Source organism: Taurulus bubalis, assembly GCF_910589615.1.
Source record: "Taurulus bubalis genome assembly, chromosome: 10".
In the NCBI taxonomy this organism is placed as follows: Eukaryota; Metazoa; Chordata; class Actinopteri; order Perciformes; family Cottidae; genus Taurulus; species Taurulus bubalis.
The window spans coordinates 27269814-27293550 of NC_136598.1; the positions used below are offsets into that span (position 1 = coordinate 27269814).

At 47.9% G+C, this 23737-nt stretch overlaps 2 protein-coding genes across 3 annotated transcripts in view; one reads left to right on the forward strand and one right to left on the reverse strand.

Annotated features, from left to right (window-relative positions):
* Positions 1 to 23737, forward strand: part of nf1a (neurofibromin 1a) — a gene marked incomplete at its 5' end in the record, with an annotated part of 72314 nt that overhangs the window by 29328 nt on the left and 19249 nt on the right. For both annotated transcript variants that reach the window (XM_079225079.1, XM_079225078.1), the window contains 10 exons: positions 6811 to 6969; positions 7188 to 7285; positions 8160 to 8306; positions 8404 to 8550; positions 9352 to 9462; positions 20046 to 20478; positions 21066 to 21406; positions 21984 to 22186; positions 22886 to 23079; positions 23541 to 23681. In XM_079225079.1, coding sequence (XP_079081205.1) covers positions 6811 to 6969; positions 7188 to 7285; positions 8160 to 8306; positions 8404 to 8550; positions 9352 to 9462; positions 20046 to 20478; positions 21066 to 21406; positions 21984 to 22186; positions 22886 to 23079; positions 23541 to 23681 — 1974 coding nt within the window. The remainder of the gene's footprint in view (positions 1 to 6810; positions 6970 to 7187; positions 7286 to 8159; positions 8307 to 8403; positions 8551 to 9351; positions 9463 to 20045; positions 20479 to 21065; positions 21407 to 21983; positions 22187 to 22885; positions 23080 to 23540; positions 23682 to 23737) is intronic.
* On the reverse strand, positions 10988 to 12716 carry LOC306742028 (oligodendrocyte-myelin glycoprotein-like; the record flags this gene model as incomplete). Its single annotated transcript, XM_079224369.1, has 2 exons — positions 10988 to 11894; positions 12535 to 12716. 2 exons carry the CDS (start codon positions 12714 to 12716, stop codon positions 10988 to 10990), a joined length of 1089 nt encoding a protein of 362 aa, XP_079080495.1.

The window sequence follows — 23737 nt, forward strand, 5'->3', positions numbered from 1 at the left end:
AGTCGTGGTTCTAAAGACGTGTCCTAGGTCTCTACCTCTAGTCGTGGTTCTAAGGACGTGTCCTAGGTCTCTACCTCTAGTCGTGGTTCTAAAGACGTGTCCTAGGTCTCTACCTCTAGTCGTGGTTCTACAGACGTGTCCTAGTTCTCTACCTCTAGTCGTGGTTCTAAAGACGTGTCCTAGGTCTCTACCTCTAGTAAAGGTTCTATAGACGTGTCCTAGGTCTCTACCTCTAGTCGTGGTTCTAAAGACGTGTCCTAGGTCTCTACCTCTAGTCGTGGTTCTAAAGACGTGTCCTAGTTCTCTACCTCTAGTCGTGGTTCTAAAGACGTGTCCTAGTTCTCTACCTCTAGTAAAGGTTCTAAAGACGTGTTCTAGGTCTCTACCTCTAGTAAAGGTTCTAAAGACGTGTCCTAGTTCTCGACCTCTAGTAAAGGTTCTAAAGACGTGTCCTAGGTCTCTACCTCTAGTCGTGGTTCTAAAGACGTGTCCTAGTTCTCTACCTCTAGTCGTGGTTCTAAAGACGTGTCCTAGTTCTCTACCTCTAGTAAAGGTTCTAAAGACGTGTCCTAGTTCTCGACCTCTAGTAAAGGTTCTAAAGACGTGTCCTAGGTCTCTACCTCTAGTCGTGGTTCTAAAGACGTGTTCTAGGTCTCTACCTCTAGTAAAGGTTCTAAAGACGTGTCCTAGGTCTCTACCTCTAGTAAAGGTTCTAAAGACGTGTCCTAGTTCTTCACCACTAGTAAAGGTTCTAAAGACGTGTCCTAGGTCTCTACCTCTAGTCGTGGTTCTAAAGACGTGTCCTAGTTCTCTACCTCTAGTAAAGGTTCTAAAGACGTGTCCTAGTTCTCTACCTCTAATAAAGGTTCTAAAGACGTGTTCTAGGTCTCTACCTCTAGTAAAGGTTCTAAAGACGTGTCCTAGTTCTCGACCTCTAGTAAAGGTTCTAAAGACGTGTCCTAGGTCTCTACCTCTAGTCGTGGTTCTAAAGACGTGTCCTAGGTCTCTACCTCTAGTCGTGGTTCTAAAGACGTGTCCTAGGTCTCTACCTCTAGTCGTGGTTCTAAAGACGTGTCCTAGTTCTCTACCTCTAGTAAAGGTTCTAAAGACGTGTCCTAGTTCTCGACCTCTAGTAAAGGTTCTAAAGACGTGTCCTAGGTCTCTACCTCTAGTCGTGGTTCTAAAGACGTGTCCTAGGTCTCTACCTCTAGTCGTGGTTCTAAAGACGTGTCCTAGTTCTCTACCTCTAGTCGTGGTTCTAAAGACCTGTCCTAGGTCTCTACCTCTAGTCGTGGTTCTAAAGACGTGTCCTAGTTCTCTACTTCTAGTAAAGGTTCTAAAGACGTGTCCTAGTTCTCTACCTCTAGTAAAGGTTCTAAAGACGTGTTCTAGGTCTCTACCTCTAGTCGTGGTTCTAAAGACGTGTCCTAGGTCTCTACCTCTAGTCGTGGTTCTAAAGACGTGTCCTAGGTCTCTACCTCTAGTCGTGGTTCTAAAGACGTGTCCTAGGTCTCTACCTCTAGTCGTGGTTCTAAAGACGTGTCCTAGGTCTCTACCTCTAGTCGTGGTTCTAAAGACGTGTTCTAGGTCTCTACCTCTAGCAAAGGTTCTAAAGACGTGTTCTAGGTCTCTACCTCTAGTCGTGGTTCTAAAGACGTGTTCTAGGTCTCTACCTCTAGTCGTGGTTCTAAAGACGTGTCCTAGTTCTCTACTTCTAGTAAAGGTTCTAAAGACGTGTCCTAGGTCTCTACCTCTAGTAAAGGTTCTAAAGACGTGTCCTAGGTCTCTACCTCTAGTAAAGGTTCTAAAGACGTGTCCTAGGTCTCTATCTCTAGTCGTGGTTCTAAAGACGTGTCCTAGGTCTCTACCTCTAGTAAAGGTTCTAAAGACGTGTCCTAGGTCTCTACCTCTAGTAAAGGTTCTAAAGACGTGTCCTAGGTCTCTACCTCTAGTCGTTGTTCTAAAGACGTGTCCTAGGTCTCTACCTCTAGTCGTGGTTCTAAAGACGTGTCCTAGTTCTCTACCTCTAGTAAAGGTTCTAAAGACGTGTCCTAGTTCTCTACCTCTAGTAAAGGTTCTAAAGACGTGTCCTAGTTCTCTACCTCTAGTAAAGGTTCTAAAGACGTGTCCTAGTTCTCTACCTCTAGTAAAGGTTCTAAAGACGTGTCCTAGTTCTCTACCTCTAGTAAAGGTTCTAAAGACGTGTCCTAGTTCTCTACTTCTAGTAAAGGTTCTAAAGACGTGTCCTAGTTCTCTACCTCTAGTAAAGGTTCTAAAGACGTGTTCTAGGTCTCTACCTCTAGTAAAGGTTCTATAGACGTGTCCTAGGTCTCTACCTCTAGTAAAGGTTCTAAAGACGTGTCCTAGGTCTCTACCTCTAGTAAAGGTTCTAAAGACGTATCCTAGGTCTCTACCTCTAGTCGTGGTTCTAAAGACGTGTCCTAGGTCTCTACCTCTAGTCGTGGTTCTAAAGACGTGTCCTAGGTCTCTACCTCTAGTCGTGGTTCTAAAGACGTGTCCTAGTTCTCTACTTCTAGTAAAGGTTCTAAAGACGTGTCCTAGTTCTCTACCTCTAGTCGTGGTTCTAAAGACGTGTCCTAGGTCTCTACCTCTAGTCGTGGTTCTAAAGACGTGTCCTAGTTCTCTACTTCTAGTAAAGGTTCTAAAGACGTGTCCTAGTTCTCTACCTCTAGTCGTGGTTCTAAAGACGGGTCCTAGGTCTCTACCTCTAGTCGTGGTTCTAAAGACGTGTCCTAGTTCTCTACTTCTAGTAAAGGTTCTAAAGACGTGTCCTAGTTCTCTACCTCTAGTAAAGGTTTTAAAGACGTGTCCTAGGTCTCTACCTCTAGTAAAGGTTCTATAGACGTGTCCTAGGTCTCTACCTCTAGTCGTGGTTCTAAAGACGTGTCCTAGGTCTCTACCTCTAGTCGTGGTTCTAAAGACGTGTCCTAGGTCTCTACCTCTAGTCGTGGTTCTAAAGACGTGTCCTAGGTCTCTACCTCTAGTAAAGGTTCTAAAGACGTGTCCTAGGTCTCTACCTCTAGTAAAGGTTCTAAAGACGTGTCCTAGGTCTCTACCTCTAGTAAAGGTTCTGAAGACGTGTCCTAGTTCTCTACCTCTAGTCGTGGTTCTAAAGACGTGTCCTAGGTCTCTACCTCTAGTAAAGGTTCTAAAGACGTGTCCTAGGTCTCTACCCCTAGTAAAGGTTCTAAAGACGTGTCCTAGGTCTCTACCTCTAGTCGTGGTTCTAAAGACGTGTCCTAGGTCTCTACCTCTAGTCGTGGTTCTAAAGACGTGTCCTAGGTCTCTACCTCTAGTAAAGGTTCTAAAGACGTGTCCTAGGTCTCTACCTCTAGTCGTGGTTCTAAAGACGTGTCCTAGGTCTCTACCTCTAGTCGTGGTTCTAAAGACGTGTCCTAGGTCTCTACCTCTAGTCGTGGTTCTAAAGACGTGTCCTAGGTCTCTACCTCTAGTCGTGGTTCTAAAGACGTGTCCTAGGTCTCTACCTCTAGTCGTGGTTCTAAAGACGTGTCCTAGGTCTCTACCTCTAGTCGTGGTTCTAAAGACGTGTCCTAGTTCTCTACCTCTAGTCGTGGTTCTAAAGACGTGTCCTAGTTCTCTACCTTTAGTCGTGGTTCTAAAGACGTGTCCTAGGTCTCTACCTCTAGTTGTGGTTCTAAAGACGTGTCCTAGGTCTCTACCTCTAGTCGTGGTTCTAAAGACGTGTCCTAGGTCTCTACCTCTAGTCGTGGTTCTAAAGACGTGTCCTAGGTCTCTACCTTTAGTCGTGGTTCTAAAGACGTGTCCTAGGTCTCTACCTCTAGTCGTGGTTCTAAAGACGTGTCCTAGGTCTCTACCTCTAGTCGTGGTTCTAAAGACGTGTCCTAGGTCTCTACCTCTAGTCGTGGTTCTAAAGACGTGTCCTAGGTCTCTACCTCTAGTTGTGGTTCTAAAGACGTGTCCTAGGTCTCTACCTCTAGTCGTGGTTCTAAAGACGTGTCCTAGGTCTCTACCTCTAGTCGTGGTTCTAAAGACGTGTCCTAGGTCTCTACCTCTAGTCGTGGTTCTAAAGACGTGTCCTAGGTCTCTACCTTTAGTCGTGGTTCTAAAGACGTGTCCTAGGTCTCTACCTCTAGTCGTGGTTCTAAAGACGTGTCCTAGGTCTCTACCTCTAGTCGTGGTTCTAAAGACGTGTCCTAGGTCTCTACCTCTAGTCGTGGTTCTAAAGACGTGTCCTAGGTCTCTACCTCTTGTAAAGGTTCTAAAGACGTGTCCTAGTTCTCTACCTTTAGTCGTGGTTCTAAAGACGTGTCCTAGGTCTCTACCTCTAGTCGTGGTTCTAAAGACGTGTCCTAGGTCTCTACCTCTAGTCGTGGTTCTAAAGACGTGTCCTAGGTCTCTACCTCTAGTCGTGGTTCTAAAGACGTGTCCTAGGTCTCTACCTCTAGTCGTGGTTCTAAAGACGTGTCCTAGTTCTCTACCTCTAGTCGTGGTTCTAAAGACGTGTCCTAGGTCTCTACCTCTAGTCGTGGTTCTAAAGACGTGTCCTAGTTCTCTACCTCTAGTAAAGGTTCTATAGACGTGTCCTAGGTCTCTACCTCTAGTCGTGGTTCTAAAGACGTGTCCTAGGTCTCTACCTCTAGTCGTGGTTCTAAAGACGTGTCCTAGGTCTCTACCTCTAGTCGTGGTTCTAAAGACGTGTCCTAGGTCTCTACCTCTAGTCGTGGTTCTAAAGACGTGTCCTAGGTCTCTACCTCTAGTCGTGGTTCTAAAGACGTGTCCTAGGTCTCTACCTCTAGTCGTGGTTCTAAAGACGTGTTCTAGATCTCTACCTCTAGTAAAGGTTCTAAAGACGTGTTCTAGTTCTCTACCTCTAGTAAAGGTTCTAAAGACGTTTTCGAGGTCTCTACCTCTAGTCGTGGTTCTAAAGAAGTGTTCTAGTTCTCTGCCTCTAGTCATGGTTCTGTTTCCAGAGAGCAGGGCTTTTATTTTGAAGTGCAAAACGAGACCACAGAGTGAAGGGTCGTTGGTGCGTCTGTGGTTCCTTCATGAAACCTGGAGGTCCGTGAAGGACGAGGCATCGCTCTGTGAAGGGTCTTTAGTTCGGATCCCGATGGGCCCCTGCACCATCGTGTGTGTGTGTGTGTGTGTGTGTGTGTGTGTGTGTGTGTGTGTGGAGACATGTAGTGGACTAGAAAAGTGTTTTCTACATATTAAAGTCATTTTATTGTGTTGCCTTCATGAACACAAGCTTTTTAAATTCAGCTTCGTGGCCAGTAATTTATTCAGGGACATTAATATTCATGTTTATTCTCTGGTGTAGTTTTTACTTTGTTTACACTAATAGAAACAAACATTACAGCAGTGATGACAAGTTAAAAACATTCAACCCTACACATAAATATATTAAACCCTCAAGTCTTTAGAGATGAACGGGAACCGTTTGGGTTATGATTTTAGTTTGACCTTTTAATGTTCTCTCCCTAAAAAGTTTGGATAACTTGGAAGGTTTGTTTCCAGATGGTGTGGTTTGACTCTATAGACCCTCTGATTGTGTTTTTTGTATATATAAAAATATAAATCTGGCTTAATCTTAACTTCGGTGCTGGACGCATCAAAGAGTTGAAGCTGATGGAATAGATATCCGCACACTTCTATGCAGACGACACGTTGTTTTCAGCTTTCATCGGAGCGTTCGGGATTATTTAACATATTAAAAACTGAGAGCAATGTTACTTTTTTTCTGGTATGAATGAGCGAAACGACACATAGAAGTGCTGACGTTGTAATAAAGTGAAGTTAGCCATTAAGAGCTTTAGGGAGCTTTGCAAAGACAAACGGTCGTCTGAGATCTTCCGGTTCTGGAGCGGGTAACACAGGACGGGATGGTGTGATCACCTTTTGGGGGGTTCCACCGGGTCTTCTCATCCACTGCTTCCATCACAACTCATGGCTCCGCCTCCTTATTATTATTTCCTCTTTCGTGTCTCATTCTCCAGCAGCTGGTCGGGTTCCCTGTCTCGCTCGCCCTTCTCTCTCTCTCTCTGTTGGACTGGAACCAGCAGAACCTTTCGTTCCTCTGGTTGCAGTCCAACATGAACTGGGCTTGTCTCCAAGTCTCTCTTCATGCGTCCTCCTCCCTCGGACACTTTTTACTGCCTCCTCCTCTCTACTCTGCTGCACACATTGATTCACGTTTATTTGGTTCCTCATCACTTCCCTTTGTTCTTGAAATGTACTGAGATCCGTCTTTGCTCCCTTTGCTCAACCTCTCTCTCTCTTCTGCTCTACATCTCCCCCGTTTGTTCTCCCCTTGTTCCCTCCGTCCTCCCTTGTTCCCTCCACCCTCCCTTATCCCCTTGTCCCCTCCACCCTCCCTCGTCCCCTCGTCCCCTCGTCCCCTCATCCTCCCTTGTTCTCTCCACCCTCCCTTGTCCCCCCGTCTCCCCTTGTCCCCCCGTCTCCCCTTGTCCCCCCGTCTCCCCTTGTCCCCCCGTCTCCCCTTGTCCCCCCGTCTCCCCTTGTCCCCCCCGTCTCCCCTTGTTCCCTCGTCTCCCCTTGTTCCCTCGTCCCCCCTTGCTCCCTCCGTCCTCCCTTGTTCCCTCCGTCCTCTCTGCCCTCACTTGTTCCCTCTGTCCTCCCGCCCCACTTGTTCCCTCATCCTCCCTTGTTCCCTCCTTCCTCCCTCCCTCCCCACTTGTTCCCTCATCCTCCCTTGTTCCCTCCGCCCTCCCTTGTTCCCTCATTGTTCCCTCCAACCTCCCTTGTTCCCTCCCTGGTTCCTTCCTCCCTTGTTCCCTCCTCCCTCAGGTGGTGAGTCAGCGGTTCCCTCAGAACAGCATTGGCGCAGTGGGCAGCGCCATGTTCCTGCGCTTCGTCAACCCGGCCATCGTGTCGCCCTACGAGGCCGGAATCCTGGAGAAGAAGCCCCTCCCCCGGATAGAGCGGGGTCTCAAACTCATGTCCAAGGTAAAGATAGATGGATAGATAGTTGTAAAAGGCACTGATGTCTGAATCCAGAGTTATTTTCTTTCCTCCCTTCATTAAAAACAAGGCTGGACCCGAGGGCTGGACCTTCAGCCGCACTTTCCTTTAGTCTGCTTTATAAAACGAGACCAGCAGTTTATTTCTGGGATTGTTTTTAACGCGTGGTGCACATTTCCTGTCTTTTCTCTTTTCTCTTTTAGATTCTGCAGAGCATCGCAAACCACGTCTTGTTTACGAAAGAAGAACACATGAGGCCGTTCAACGACTTCGTCAAGAGCAACTTTGATTCGGCCAGAAGGTGAGACCCTCGACCAGTCTGTAAAGCCAGCTGCGTGTTTTTACCCATAAACCTTTGCGTTTGTGGGTTGTTTCCTCCCGAGACCTTTCTTCAGACGGCTCTCCTCCCTAGGGGGCAGACTGAGCGATTGTTATATAAAACTGCAAATCATAGCTTGTTTTATGAAAAAAATAGTGATATAGGCTATTGGGCCCCAATGGGACCCCGTCTGAATGTTCTCTGTTCTAAACCCTCTCTAACTTTGTTCTGCTTCACTTTATCAAAGTCAACCTTTGCAGAGAGAATGTTCACATATTGAGCTATGATTTGGGTTAGAGAATGTTCACATATTGAGCTATGATTTGGGTTAGAGAATGTTCACATATTGAGTTATGATTTGGGTTAGAGAATGTTCACATATTGAGTTATGATTTGGGTTAGAGAATGTTCACATATTGAGTTATGATTTGGGTTAGAGAATGTTCACATATTGAGTTATGATTTGGGTTAGAGAATGTTCACATATTGAGCTATGATTTGGGTTAGAGAATGTTCACATCTTGAGTTATGATTTGGGTTAGAGATGGACCTTACAGCTGCATCATTTAAAAGAAATAATCATCCTGAAAGTGATTTTTTTTTTTTTTTTTATAGGCGGACCTGAAACCTTTTCATTTTTTTCTGTGTCATCTTCATTTCCTCTTAACCAGTAACATATAGACTGATATTTACACATCTGAACAACATCTCACATGTGTACCTTTATTATAACACCGACATTATTCAAACAGCCCTAGCGGTTGCAGAGAAACACCCTTTTTAGTTTGGTTGTGCAATTTTTGAGCAGAGGCCTAAAAACAGGTGGGTTTTTAAAGTGTTAACTCTCCCCTCTCAGGTTCTTCTTGGACATCGCCTCCGACTCCCCGCCCAGCGACTCGGTGAACCACAGCCTGTCCTTCATCAGCGACGGCAACGTCCTGGCGCTCCACCGGCTGCTGTGGAACAACCAGGAGCGCATCGGACAGTACCTCTCCAGCAACAGGTGCAGTGCGAGCCCAGTACAGGGAGCTGGTGGCGGGCTCTGATCCCTACCCATCGTGTTTGGTGACGCTGATCCCTTTTTATGATCTAATCCCCAGGGACCACAAGGCCGTGGGCAGGCGACCCTTCGACAAGATGGCCACCCTGCTGGCCTACCTGGGCCCTCCGGAGCACAAACCAGTGGCCGACACGCACTGGTCCAGCCTCAACCTGACCAGCTCCAAGTTCGAGGAGTTCATGACCAGGTAGTGTTCCTCCAGTGACGGACTGGTTTCTCGGGGTCCTCAGGTCTTTGACACTGGATCGAGTCCCTGATATAATGATCCATATTAACTGATGCAGATCCCTGTGTTTTATTATAGCAGCTGGTCTACAAGGATCCATAATATAACTTATTGTTTTACCACCGTCCTAAAAATAACTTTAATTCTCAGTAAACCATCAAAAATACGTTATACTTTTACTTTATTAGAGTAATTTATAGTGGGGTTTTTTTCTTCATAAAAGTTACACAATTCAAGCGATAAATAAATAAATAAAATATATCATTTATATATTCAACTTGGTGTTAATGAAGTATAATAATTCGTTAGGAAGTTATACAGCGCATAATTCATCTCTAATATCTATTTTATATTCATGTGAAAACATCTGGATTTATTCTAGTTCATCACCAACATTACATTTTACTAGATTACACCTGAACGCATCATGAGAACGTCATCATTTACCTTCAGCCAGTACTCATTTTCACTGAGCGGAGCCTGAACACATCGTCATGTAACTTAAGTGAACCTCCTTGTTCTCTGTTAGCGGTGCTGCTAACGTTACTAGCTCTCCTCCTGTTGGTTCTCCGTTAGCCGTGCTGCTAGCGTTACTAGCTCTCCTCCCATTGATCTAAACACTGATTGGTTGTTGACAAAGTCACATGATTAGAGATCAGACTAGAGAAACATCCCATCGTCCTGATCAAAGGTCCGTTATTCCACTTCCTGTTAAACACATGAAGGGGAGACTGATCCTCAGGTCTCTGGTTCGTCTTTTAGGCACCAGGTCCATGAGAAGGAGGAGTTCAAGGCCCTAAAGACCCTCAACATCTTCTACCAGGCAGGAACCTCCAAGACCGGCAACCCTGTGTTCTACTACGTGGCCCGCAGGTACGTTCCCGGTTCCCTTTCAGGTTTGACTTGTTTCAAAGTGGTGCTGATTCCTTACTGTGGAGGAGGATCGGCAGCTCGATCCCGTTCCTCCACGTGGATGTGACTGATTATTTAAGGGCCCAGGGTGGCAGCTTGCATGGTCGCCGTACCATCGGGTTTTGACGTTAGCGCTGAAGAGCTTCGAACGGTCGGAAGACCAGAAAAGTCTTTTTCCATTTTACTGCTTCATGCTATGCTTCAACCTTAAAGCGCTCCGATGTTTCTCTACAACAATATCTCGTCAACACATTGTTTGATTGACCAGCTCCTGTACCTTTTATCATCTACTTTAGCTTTACGTTGTTTATTATGATGTTATGTTGGACATCGACACCAATGAGCTGTTGGCTCACGTTAAAGGAAGCAAACGTACAAAAAAAAATCAGATCCATTAGTGTCATTTTTTTTCGATCATCTGTCTTTATTTAGTTTGTGTTAATAATCAATCGCTTTGTTCTTCTTCATGTGTTTTTAATTGGAATCTGTTCAGTCAACAGTCTGTCTGGAGGGTTTGAAACTCACTATAATGCCGTTTCGTACATAGTTGGTGTTTTTTTAATCTTTTGTTCTTTTGAGATTGATAGAAAATAGACAGTTGAACTTCTTCTCTGAGTGGATTTTAATTTGAGTTCAGTGAATCCTCATCCATGGCACAAACAGTCCTGCAGTCCTGGTTCAGATTTTACGTCGAGATCCATAACGTCCACCAAGTTCTTTTCCTTCGTCGGTCCAAAGGTCTGCTGAAACTACTGATAGGTTTCTGTTGTATTTTGCTTTGGATCCTATGGGATTCATTGGATTGGATTCATTGCATTGGATCGTATGGGATTCATTGCATTGGATTCATTGCATTGGATCGTATGGGATTCATTGCATTGGATTCATTGCATTGGATCGTATGGGATTCATTGCATTGGATTCATTGCATTGGATCGTATGGGATTCATTGCATTGGATTCATTGCATTGGATCCTATGGGATTCATTGCATTGGATCGTATGGGATTCATTGCATTGGATCGTATGGGATTCATTGCATTGGATCGTATGGGATTCATTGCATTGGATCGTATGGGATTCATTGGATTCATTGCATTGGATCGTATGGGATTCATTGCATTGGATCGTATGGGATTCATTGGATTCATTGCATTGGATCCTATGGGATTCATTGCTTTGGATCCTATTGGATCCTATGGGATTCATTGCTTTGAAATCCTATGGGATTCATTGCTTTGGATCCTATGGGATTCATTGCATGGGATCCTATGGGATTCATAGAGTCCATAGAGTTGAGCCTCGACAGCAGCACTGCTCTTCAACCACGTGTTCAGATATTTAGTAGTTTAGTCTTGTACACTTCAGAGACATTAAAACATGGAGATGCACTTGATGATGGCGACAGAAGGCAGTAACAGTCAGAGAAATGACAAGGAAAGAGCTTCGTGGAGTTCCCAGAAGGTTCTGGATCCAGTACCAGTGGTTCAGAAGGTGTTGAGCGCCCTCAGGACTAAAATCATCAGCGGGACCGTCTGAGAGTCACTGAGGAGTCCGTGACTCTTGTTCCTAGAGGTCGCCGCTCTGGGCTTGTTGGTAGCAGGCGGTGGCGCCGTAGTGCTCGTGTGTGTGGAGAAGCTGGTGGGCGCCGTCCACACGAACGACTCGTGCTCCTCCGAGCCATTCGCGCCCCACCGGTCCTGATGCTTCCCCGTCTCGAAGAGGGCCCAGTTGGCCTGGTGACCAGGCGACGGCCCGTCGACCCAGAGCGGCGGCTCCGTGACCGGCCCCGAGTGCCGCTCCTGGCGCCCGCAGACGGGTTTGGTGTAACAGGGGCAGCCCAGGACGGTAGCGCGGGTTTGCCCCGCCCACGCCAGGAGCTTCGCGATGTTCTCCTCGTCCTCGCAGGCCCAGGGGTTGTCCCCGAGCGTCATCACCTCCAGCGCCGCCAGCTTCTGGAACGCCCCCTCCGACAACCGGGAGAAGCGGTTGCCGTGCAGGTAGAACCGAGCCAGCCTCGGCAGCCGGTCCAGCGAGCCCGGCAGGATCCGCGCCAGGTAGTTGTGCGACAGGTCCACGCTCACCAGGTTGTGCGGCATGTTGGTGGGCACGGTCCAGAAGCGGTTGCGGCTGAGGTTCAGGGCCCGGAGGCTCGGCAGCGTGTTGTTGATGAAGACCACCCGCTCCAGCTCGTTGTCCGACAGGTCCAGCGCCCTCAGGTTCCAGTGGTAGGCCGTGTCGTTCTTGTCCAGCGAGCGCAGGTGGTTCCCCGCCGCCCGGATGTCCCACAGCGAGCGCGGCAGGCCGGGGGGCAGCGCCTCCAGGCGGTTGAAGGACAGGTCCAGGGTCCGCAGGTGGGCGTAGTGGGTGAGCTGGCTGTCCAGACCCTGCAGGCTGTCAGGAGGGTGTAAAAACACATTAGATGTACTTTACAATGATTACTGAGGGAATAAGTCAAGAGAAGTAGTTATTTCCTCACAGACTTCTACACAACCAGAGGAGTCGCCCCTGGTGGTCAGGAGAGAGGATGCAGCTTTAACACATGCAGCATATACTTCTATACAACCAGAGGAGTCTCCCCCTGGTGGTCACTAGAGAGAATGCAGCTTTAACACATGAAGAATAGACTTCTATACAAACAGAGGAGTCACCCCCTGGTGGTCAGGAGAGAGAATGCAGCTTTAACACATGAAGAATAGACTTCTATACAACCGGAGTCGCCTCCTGGTGGTCAGGAGAGAGAATGCAGCTTTAACACATGAAGCATAGACTCCTATACAACCAGAGGAGTCACCCCCTGGTGGTCAGGAAAGAGTAGCAAAGACGTTTAAACTAAACTACTTTATTAAATGAAAGTATTAGATGTATTATTACGAAACAAAGGTTGACTATCTTGTAAAATATTAGATTTGGATGTAGATTTGAAAGCTTCTAACTATCTGTGACGTCTGAAAAGTTCCGATGGCCAAGTTTCCAAACCTTCCGAGGTGCACTTGAACTACTCGTCTCTAACCCCGCCCTCCAGAAGACTCACCTGTTGAACGAGAGGTTGACAAAGTTGATGTTGTGCTGCAGCCCGGGCGGCAGCTTGGTGAGGCCCCTGGAGGAGCAGTCCGCCGTGCGGTGGCCCCGGCTGCAGGAGCACACGCCGGGGCAGACGGAGGCCGCCGGGCCCGCCAGCAGCCCGCCCAGCAGCAGCAGGAGGCCGGCGCTCATGGTCGCGGCTCTGCAGGGCGAGAGAGCAGCAGTTATGTGTGGGTTCCCCTCTTCATTCTGCTCTAGAGGGGAGCGTCCGGCTGAAGCCCTGCCAGAGGGCCGGGGCTCAGAGTGCTGCAGTGGACTCGTACCCGCAGAGCTGCTGCGCTCCAGAGAGGCGCCATGTGGTTGTGTGTTCTCATCCCACGTGCCTCTGTTTAGTCCGCATGCTGGACTTCTTCCCAAGAGGGGCAACTAACAGCAGAGATCTGCATAGCGGTGTGGATCACTGCATTCAGCACATCCACAAGGAAGCTCTCTCTCTCTCTCTCTCTCTCTCTCTCTCTCTCTCGTCACTCACCTCATCCTTTCTAGCGTCGCTCGCTCATCCCTCCGGTCGGTTCCTCCTTCAGTCTGCCGGAGTCTCTTTCTCTTTCCTCCTGCTGCTGTGGTGTTGTGGCTGTAGACATGCTGCCTGTAAGCCCCGCCCCCTCCTGCTCACCACCCTGCCTCTGATGCAGCTGCAGGGAGGAGGAGGGGGAGGGGGAGGGAGGAGGATGAAGAGGATTGCAGCAGTGTGTGTGTGTGTGTGTGTCCATATTTGGTGCAGCTTGGACGCGTTTAGTGTTACTAAACTATAAACTTTGAATAAACCAACACTCGGCGCTCTGTGCAGCAGTGGTGGTGAAGGGGGTGGAGCCTCAGGGCTCTGTGCAGCAGTGGTGTAAAGGGGGCGGAGCCTCAGGGCTCTGTGCAGCAGTGGGGTAAAGGGGGCGGAGCCTCAGGGCTCTGTGCAGCAGTGGGGTAAAGGGGGCGGAGCCACAGGGCTCTGTGCAGCAGTGGTGGTGAAGGGGGCGGAGCCTCAGGGCTCTGTGCAGCAGTGGTGGTGAAGGGGGCGGAGCCTCAGGGCTCTGTGCAGCAGTGGTGGTGAAGGGGGCGGAGCCTCAGGGCTCTGTGCAGCAGTGGTCTTTCAGTGATGCTGATGAATCGTTATTTCAGGTTCAATGAGTGAGAATAGAAACATCATTCTATATTTTTCACTTCTAAATGTCTTTATGAATCATCTATAGCTTCTTTGTGGACCTGTTTAGTTTTCTACTTTAATTAACGATAAAATTTCCCCCATTTCTGCTTTCTTGTCTTCAGGGCTGGATTTAGTGATTTGGGGATCCAGATAAACAATATCTTGATTTATTTTTCTATCTGTAACTGTTGGAAGAAGACTTTTTAATGTGAAACTATTAATACTGCAGAGTAAAAGTCTTTCATTTAACTGCAGAGTAAAAGTCTTTCATTTAAATGTTTTGAGAGGAATTATCAGAACAATGTTCAAGGTGGAGCTTTTTATTCTAATAGCTGGATAGTTTCAAAATATAATATTTGCTTCTTAATTTAGTTCTTGGTCGTGAGGTAAATGTAGTACTACAAAGTAAGTAGTTTATAGTTGAGTTATATATATTTTAAGTTCTTTAGAGTCTTTTATAAGTTTTAGGGTACAAAGAGACTTTAGTTACATTTTATATATATTGTATATATTTTTTTATTTATATATTTGTTATTTACATATTTTTTTTAAAATATATTTGTTATTTACATATATATTTTTAGATTTCTTTTATTTATATATATTGTTTACATATATATTTTTATTTTATACACATTTTCTTTTTATACAGTTATTTATATTCATATATTATATATTTGTATATATATTTATGTATAAATATATATGTATAATTTTCAGTAAAATTAATAAGTCTAAGGTTTAAATGTGTTTAATTTAGTCATTGGAGGCTGTAGAAGTATTAAATATGTTTTTAATGTGACATCAAACTACAACACACAAAACAATCTTCAACAGTCTTCAGAAGCAATAAAACAAACAAATAAAACTTATAGTTTAACAGAATGGCTTCAAGACGACAGAACGCTTCTTTAAATCCACGACGCTGTTCTCAGGACCTGAAGTCTCACGTTGAGAAACCACAACCCACATGTACACATATACACACATGTACAAACTACACATATAAACTACACGCACATCAGTCTCACACCAGAGAGTCTTGATGATGTCATCAGCTGCTGCATGAATACAGGACACTTTCTCAGTGATCCAGAAGCCACGAAATAAATGATGGCGACCAAAAGAAAAGCAAGAATACAGAGACGCACTCAAAATATACAACATTCAATGAAATGAGGAACGTTTTGTTTTTGACCAATTAAACTCTGTATCCCAGATTTAAAAGAGTTTCATGAACTCTCACATAAATACTGCGAGGACGACGACACACACACACAAATGTAATTCTGATATATTATATGCACTTTTTTAAATATGATGCTTTGGTAACTTTGATACTTTCATGTCAGTAAAGCCACATTAAATTAAATTGATAAAGAAAAGAAGGTTGACTAATGGTAAAAGCTCAAAAGCCAGATTCATGATTTATGATCTTTTTGCAGTTGATTCTCGTATGAAAGTATTTGACGACTCTTCCATTCCTTTAGTTGTGATATTCTGTGTGAAAACGTTCTTCTGCTTTGAAACATTTTAGCAGAAGAGACTCGGATGATTATCTCTTCTTCTTCCTCTCACGATGACGAGGCTGACCGGGTGCTTCGGTTCCCTCGTGGTCGTCAGGCGGCGGCGCCGTCCTCGTCAGCAGAAAGGTTCCGAACCTCCGAGATGTCGCCGTTGTTCTCCGGAGCGTCTCCGTTGCTCTGCACTTCCTCTGGAGGGAACCGACTCCCTTTGCGTTCCCCTCCGAACGTGCTGGCCGGCGTCATGGTGACGAGCTCCTCGCCCGCCGGCGTCGCGGACATCCTCCTGGACAGCCTCTGGGTCAGGAAGCCGGAGAGGGAGATCCGGTTGGACGACCTCATCGCCACCCGGCCGTCGCCGCCCTCCAGGAACGGCGAGGGCCCGGCCCAGTCGCCGGTCGCCATCTTCTGCTTCTGAAGCTTCCGCTTCTTGACGTAGACGAGCAGGAACCCCAGCAGCATGACCAGCAGCGCGCCGCCGATCAGCCCCGCCACCACCCGGCCGTGGGTGGGTCCTTTCCCGGCCTTCTCCTTGTTCGCCGGGCGGGTTTCCGTGGCCTCGGCGGTGTAGACGGGCGCCGTCTTCGGCCTCGGCGTTGGGGGCCGCGTCGCTGGGACCGGGCTCATACCGGCGGTTTTGTTCTCAACGGGTCCGGTAGACACGTTCGTGGTCGAGATGAGGCTCGTAGACGGCGTTGGGCGTGTGGGCGGTTGGGTCACTGCCTCGTCGGTGGATGGCGTTTGGGCGGAGCTGCTTGGCATTGGCGGTGTCCTTGGTGTTGTCATTGGCGTTGTCATTGGCGTCGGCCTTGTTGTTGGCGTTGGCATTGGCGTCGGCCTTGTTGTTGGCCTTGTTGTTGGCGTTGGCATTGGCGTCGGCCTTGTTGTTGGCCTTGTTGTTGGCGTTGGCCTTGTTGTTGGCGTTGGCATTGTTGTTGGCGTTGGCCTTGTTGTTGGCATTGGCGTTGGCCTTGTTGTTGGCGTTGGCGGTGCCCGCGTGGTTCCGGTTCGGTCGCTGGCGCCACCGGTTGCGTTGGTTGTTGCTGATGCTGTGGAATTAAACGGGTTCTCCGTCCTGGACTTCCTGCCCTCCGTGGAGCTGTTGAACCGGAGTTGGTCGCTTGGCGTCGCTGCCGGCAGAAACCTCGTGGAAGAAGCCGGCGGCGGCGGTGGACTCGTCTGCTGCAAAGCTTGGCCCGCGACCTCTGAGACGGCCCTCCAGCCGGACGCCTCCCGGGTGCTCCGCCGGTCCTCGGTGAGCTCGGTGGGCGTCGTCACGTTGGCGTTCTGGCCGGAGGTCAGCGGCAGCAGCCACAAGACGACGAGGCCCAACCAGGAGACGCTCATCGTCGTCTTCTGGTCGCTGCGTCTTCAGGGAGGAACAGAGGAAGTTGTTAAGTCAGAGCAATGCGATCTGAAGCAACTGCAGTGTTGCAATGTCAACTGATGCTGTCTCGTTTCCTCTACATGCAACTTAAATAGACGAGTGCGTCAGCCGGCTTCTCTACGCACCGCAGAATGCCGTTTAGGTCGTTACCGTTTCTCAGCTTTAGTTGTGATGTGTTCAAGTTCTCTAAGTAGACGTGTTCCCTTTGGCTGCGCCTCACTACACCTCCGTTTGGTAACTTTGTCGCTCCGGCATCGACCCAAAGCCCCCGCGTTATGAGATGCCCCTGAAGGCCACATGAACCTGGTGATTAAAGGGTACTCACCGCTGCAGGACGTCTTCAGAGTGAAGCTGTGGAGTCTCAGGCGCTCGTCTGCAGCGAGGCGTCCTTCTGGCAGGAAGTGTGACGCCAGGAGGCCGGCGCTCTGACGGCTAAACTTAGTTCATGTTTCACAGCAAGAAAGAAGTGACTTTCATTCTGGGTCACGCAGAAGAGCAAATGGAACTTTTAGAGATCCATGATCACGTTTGGTTTTGCTGCCGATACAGATATAGATCCTTTTGTTGCTGGAAGGATCAATACTATTTATCATTTTAACACTCTGAAGTCAGTAAACCATCGCAAATACCATGTTATACTTTGCTATAGTAATTTATTTGTTTTTTCTTCTTCATAAAAACACACTTTAAATGATAATTAAATAAAATATAATATATTACAGTCATCATTAGTGTTGATAAAGTGTATTAAATGAGCTCAGAGCTGTTCTTCCATCTATTTTATATTCTTGTGAAAACATCTGGATTTATTCTAGTTCATCACCAACACCACATTTTACTAGATTACACCTGAATGCATCATGAGAACGTTATCATTTACCTTCAGCCAGTACTCATGTTCACAGAGCAGAGCCTGAACGCATCACGAGAACGTTATCGTTTACCTTCAGCCAGTACTCATGTTCACAGAGCAGAGCCTGAACGCATCACGAGAACGTTATCGTTTACCTTCAGCCAGTACTCATGTTCACAGAGCAGAGCCTGAACGCATCATGAGAACGTTATCGTTTACCTTCAGCCAGTACTCATGTTCACAGAGCGGAGCCTGAACGCATCATCATGGAGACAAAGGATGCAATAACGCTCAGTTCATTCTCTCCACCGTTCTCGGGGGAAAATTGGTTTTCAAATGCTTTAAAAATAATTTTAAAATCTCTACATTTGAGTAAATATGTTTGCAGGATATTCAAGCTTGGGATTCATTACAATACATTTGTTGTTCCAAATACTGAAGTGTGTTTTAAGCGTTCCTTAAAGAAGCCGATAAACATAAAGGCTTCGTGGTTTGATTTGTGGAAATTGATTTGAAACAAACGACACTGACGAGATGCAGAAGTCCATTTATTTCAAACCGGACATTGTAACAGGCTCAGTTTCATTTGTGTTATGAAAGAACAGAAGTATTAGTCTGCAGGACAAGAGATCATAAACATGAACACAATCGGAGTCCCTTTGATGCTCTAAAGGTGTTTTATTTATTCATTTTGTAAAGTTGAGCCAAATCAAGCAGTGTGAAAAACTACATATCGGATAGAATTAGACGTTTAAAGTAAATAATTCTTAAATTCTTGAAGTAATTACATACTCATTACTTCAAGTATTTCATATAAATACTTCCTCTCTCCACCATTAAAGGCTTTTCCATCAGAATCAAAGGTCTTTAGAAAATGGACCTGATCTCAAGTCTTTTTATATAGATAGATGTATACTTTATTTATCCCCACGCAACTTACATAGAAGACACAAAAAAGACAAAAGACACACTTTACTATAAGTATAGTAGTTTAAAACGAATACCTACAAGAAGGTTCTGCATATGTACGCATTACTTGTTGGACTGGGTGTTGAACAACAATACTGACAATAATATTATTATAATAATAATATTCAATTAAAGCTGTTGAGTCCCAAAAACTGACATTGACTGCATTTGTAAACTTCCTGATAAGTTGGATAAATGTTTATACTTTAATAAGTATTATTTTGCCAGACCATTTTGAGTACTTTGGCTTTTTTAGTGACAAAAGAGGTTTTGTTAAAATATGCATACATATATATATATATATATATATATATATATCACTATATATATTACTATATTTCTTGGTGTGGGTTTCAGTAACTCGGATGTTAAATCGGCACCAGTTGATCAATATGAGCCGCTGCCCAGGCGGCTGTTAAATCATGTGAGGTGAAAGGAAAGAAACCGAAAGAAAAGGAGGGAACCAAAAGAGGAGTTGAACCCTAAAGAAAAGGAGTTGAACCCTAAAGAAAAGGAGTTGAACACACAAGTGGAACTTAAAGAAAGTAGAGAACCTAAAGAAAAGGAGGTGAAGATGCAAGCTGAACTGGGTTGTCGTGAGTGTCCTGGACCGGCGGCGGCCTCGCGGGGTTTCCCGCTCACACCATGAGGGGCATATCCTCCAGGTCCTGGGGAATCTCCAGACAGGAGTCTCTGGAGCTGGAGCCCTGCATCTGACGGGGCTTCTCTTCGTAGCCCGTTGCCGCGGCGGCCCCGCCCTCCGGCCTCACCTCCCGCCCTTCGGCCTCCGTCTCTTCGTCGGCCCTGACCTCCTCCAGCATGACGCTGGCGTCGCACGGCCCCACCAGTCCTCCCGCCTCCGGCCAGTACCCCGCGCCGCTCACCAAGTCCATGTTGGACCGGGAGGATCTCGGGGCGCGAACCCGGCGCTGGAGGACGCAGATCTGACCGGCCAGCACCACGATGGCCACGAGCAGACAGACGATCAGCCCGCCCGCCGAGCCCACGGCGATCAGGCCCATCTCGGTGTCGATCAGGCAGTCGACTCGAGTGCCGTTGACGTCCGCGGCCGGCGGGTCCGTGCGTCCGGCGGTCGCGTCGTTCGTTTGGTACGAATGCGGCTGCTCGGTCGACGGGTTCGGGTCTGCGTCCGTAGGGCAGAACGGCAGCCGGCTGAGCAGCAGAAACAGCCAAAGGGCTCTGGTTCCTTCCATTGGGCTTCTGGAATGAAGAGCAGAAAGGTCACCGGTCTGCGTCGCAGGCGGAGAGCTCTGACCGGCAGGTTCTCGTGCTGACGGTACTTCCGGGATGTGGACTCGCGTGGAGCTGCTGCTGCAGACGGATTCTTCAGGCGCTCTGAACGTGCTTCCCGACCCCGTCTCGGCTGCTGCTCTGGTTATTTCGGGGTCTCTCGTTGATGACGCTGACGAGCTCTTACAGGAAGAGAGAGAGACAAAAAAGAAATGCAGTTTCTCAGAAGCCAAAAAAAGACTTTTCATTGCTGTGAACAAATGTAAACGGTACACCACGACTAACCCTACACGCATGCATCGTTCATAAAGATCTGAACCTCATGCGTCTCCTTTTCCCGCAGGTTCAAAACGGGCCAGATCAACGGCGACCTGCTCATCTACCACGTCCTCCTCACCCTCAAGCCCTACTACGCCAAGCCCTACGAGATCGTGGTCGACCTCACGCACGTGGGACCCAGCAATCGCTTCAAGACCGACTTCCTGTCCAAGTGGTTCGTGGTCTTCCCCGGCTTCGCCTACGAGAACGTGGCGGCCGTCTTCGTCTACAACTGCAACACCTGGGTGAGGGAGTACACCAAGTACCACGAGCGGCTGCTGACGGGCCTGAAGGGCAGCAAGCGGCTGCAGTTCATCGACTCTCCGGCCAAGCTGGCCGAGCACATCGAGCCGGACCAGCAGAAGCTGCCCGCGGCCACGCTGACCCTGGAGGAGGACCTCAAAGTGTTCCACAACGCCCTCAAGCTGGCCCACAAGGACACCAAGGTCTCCATAAAGGTGAGGAAGGGCCAAAGTAGCGGGTCGCTGGTTCAAGACCAAGTAGGGGAATCGCTCCAAGGGTACTGAAGAGCTTCTTTGTACAATCGTGTGATTTTCAGGGTTCTTACGGTCATGGAAAACCTGGAAAAGTCATGGAATTTAAAAATGGTTATTTCCAGGCCTGGAAAAAAAAGTTTTAGAAAAGTCATGTAAGTGTGTTTATATTCATGTGTTCATGACTTCATTTACGCTGAGTTTGAAATAATGAATATGCTTTTAAAAGAAAGACTCAGAATATAAGCAGGCATACATACAGGCATCTATATAAATGTTTATTCTTTTAATCAAACTATTGTCTCATTCATTTGAGTCATTTAAGGTTTACTGTATGCTTTGTGTTCTCATTGTTAGTTTAAATACTACATTTACTCACTTTTTACTGTTTGCACCCAGATTTCACTAAATGTTTGTAATGGACATTTGGTCCTGGAAATTTGGTGAAAAGTCCTGGAAGCCATGGAAATTTGGTTAAGTCATGGAAACCCATTGGTCAGAATGTATGAACCCTGTTTTGATGATTGGGGTTGTGCTTCCTCTCCGGTCAGGTGGGCTCGACCGCGGTTCAGGTGACCTCGGCCGAGCGGACCCGCGTCCTCGGCCAGCCGGTCTTCCTCAACGACGTCTACTACGCCTCCGAGATCGAGGAGATCTGCCTGGTGGACGAGAGCCAGTTCACCCTCACCATGGCCAACCAGGGCACGCCGCTCACCTTCATGCACCAGGAGTGCGACGCCATCGTCCAGTCCATCATCCACATCCGGACGCGCTGGGAGCTGTCGCAGCCCGACTCCATCCCGCAGCACACCAAGATCCGACCCAAAGACGTTCCCGGCACTCTGCTCAACATCGCCCTGCTGAACCTGGGTAGTTCTGACCCCAGCCTCAGGTCAGTCCCGGCAGGCCTTTTTTAAACCACCGTGACCTCGCCAGCTTGAGGACAATTAGAAGCGCCAAAGATTGTCTTTGTTGTGTTTTTTGGTGTGGACTCTTCACACAAAACTGTTGTCTAAACTGCAAAAAAGTGCTCTTTCCAGAGAAAGCTCATCTGTCTGGTGTCCTATGGTTTTGTATCAGGAATTGTAAGTACTAGAATTTCAAGACACGTGCGTTTTGGGCTGTAAATGTGCCTTTAAGGTCAGAGATAAATTATATATCAAAGGCCGAAGAGCAAAAACCTCCCATCTGAAAAATGCACTTCTTTAAGGGTACCCAAAAAAAGTTTTGGTTTCTTGCAGAATGCTATTTGTTAAGGATACCAATTACAAAAAATGAAAAATAAACAAAGTGCAGATAGGAGTTTTTTCCCCACTTTACCTTTCACTTTCACATCAATGCAAGGAAGCTGTTATTGCCACCCAAGTCAACGCAGTGATGGTAGAACTTGAAAACATTGGGAGTTATTTTTTTTGCGCTACTCCTGGCGGGACTTGACCCCTCTCACTTGTTGTACGTCCCACCTTCAGGTCGGCGGCTTACAATCTCTTGTGTGCATTGACGTGCACCTTCAACCTGAAGATCGAGGGCCAGCTGCTGGAGACGTCGGGCCTCTGCATCCCAGCCAACAACACCCTCTTCATCGTCTCCATCAGCAAGACTCTGGCTGCCAACGAGCCCCATCTGACGCTGGAGTTTCTGGAGGAGTGCATCTCGGGCTTCAGCAAGTCCAGTGAGTCCACCTGACGGGATAACCTTTGCCGCTTGCTAAAAAACTGCCTTTTTTTCAGGGTTTGTGCAGAGATGTTTATGGAGATTTTACTAACGGATCACATATTCAATACATAACATGATTATCAGCTCAACTGGAGTGGAACTGAGACAACTAAGAATCTATTGATCTTTACGTTCACCAAAAGCCCTGTGCTTCCACTATAGAGTAAAGACAGCCAACTATTAAGGACAAGCGTTTTAGTTGTCGGAAGCAGCAAGTTATTCATGGGAAGCTATAAAAAGGCGGCAATGAATCCTTGTTTTTTCAGTCGGTGCCTTTTACACGACGTGAAATACGGCACCGTGCTAATCGGTCAGGATGCGTTGAGCTGCACTTGAGTTGTAAAACCTAAACGGTCTCTGCAGCTTTTTAAAGTGTTGCCACCTTAATGGATGAGTGTAGAAGTCTATGCTTCATGTGTAAAAGCTGCATTCTCTTTCCTGACCACCAGGGGGCGACTCCTCTGGTTGTATAGAAGTCTATGAGAAAATCACATCAGTTTACAAACCAACGTTTACTTTAAGTTACGTTTTGGACAGGAACCGCTCCCTCCTGGGTGAAAGTCCTGTGTTTGACGCTGGATGTTTCTTCCTTGGTGTTACAAAGCAAGTGTGTGTGTGTGTGTGTGTGTGTGTGTGTGTGTGTGTCCTGTGCCAGGCATCGAGCTGAAGCATCTCTGCCTGGAGTACATGACTCCCTGGCTGCTCAACCTGGTCCGCTTCTGTAAGCACAACGACGACGCCAAGCGCCAGCGCGTCACCGCCATCTTGGACAAGCTCATCACCATGACCATCAACGAGAAGCAGATGTACCCCTCCATCCAGGCCAAGATCTGGGGCAGCCTGGGCCAGGTGGGTCACCGGGGCCCCCGACCTCTAGCTCTGCCCCCGACCTCTAGCTCTGTCCCCGACCTCTAGCTCTGTCCCCGACCTCTGTCCCCGACCTCTGGCCCCCGACCTCTAACTCTGCCCCCGACCTCTAACTCTGCCCCCGACCTCTAACTCTGCCCCCGACCTCTAACTCTGCCCCCGACCTCTAACTCTGCCCCCGACCTCTAACTCTGCCCCCGACCTCTAACTCTGCCCCCGACCTCTATCTCTGCCCCCGACCTCTATCTCTGCCCCCGACCTCTATCTCTGCCCCCGACCTCTATCTCTGCCCCCGACCTCCTCCTCTGGCCCCCGACCTCCTCCTCTGGCCCCCGACCTCCTCCTCTGGCCCCCGACCTCTACCTGTGGCCCCCGACCTCTACCTGTGGCCCCCGACCTCCTCCTCTGTCCCCCGACCTCTAACTCTGCCCCCGTGTCCTCAGATCACCGACCTGCTGGACGTGGTGCTGGACAGCTTCATCAAGACCAGCGCCACCGGAGGACTGGGCTCCATCAAAGCCGAGGTCATGGCCGACACCGCCGTGGCTCTGGCTTCAGGGAACGTGAAGCTGGTCTCCAGCAAGGTGAGCGACTCCAGAACCGCTCGACGAGGCGTTGCCGAAGTTTATGAGCCTTCAGA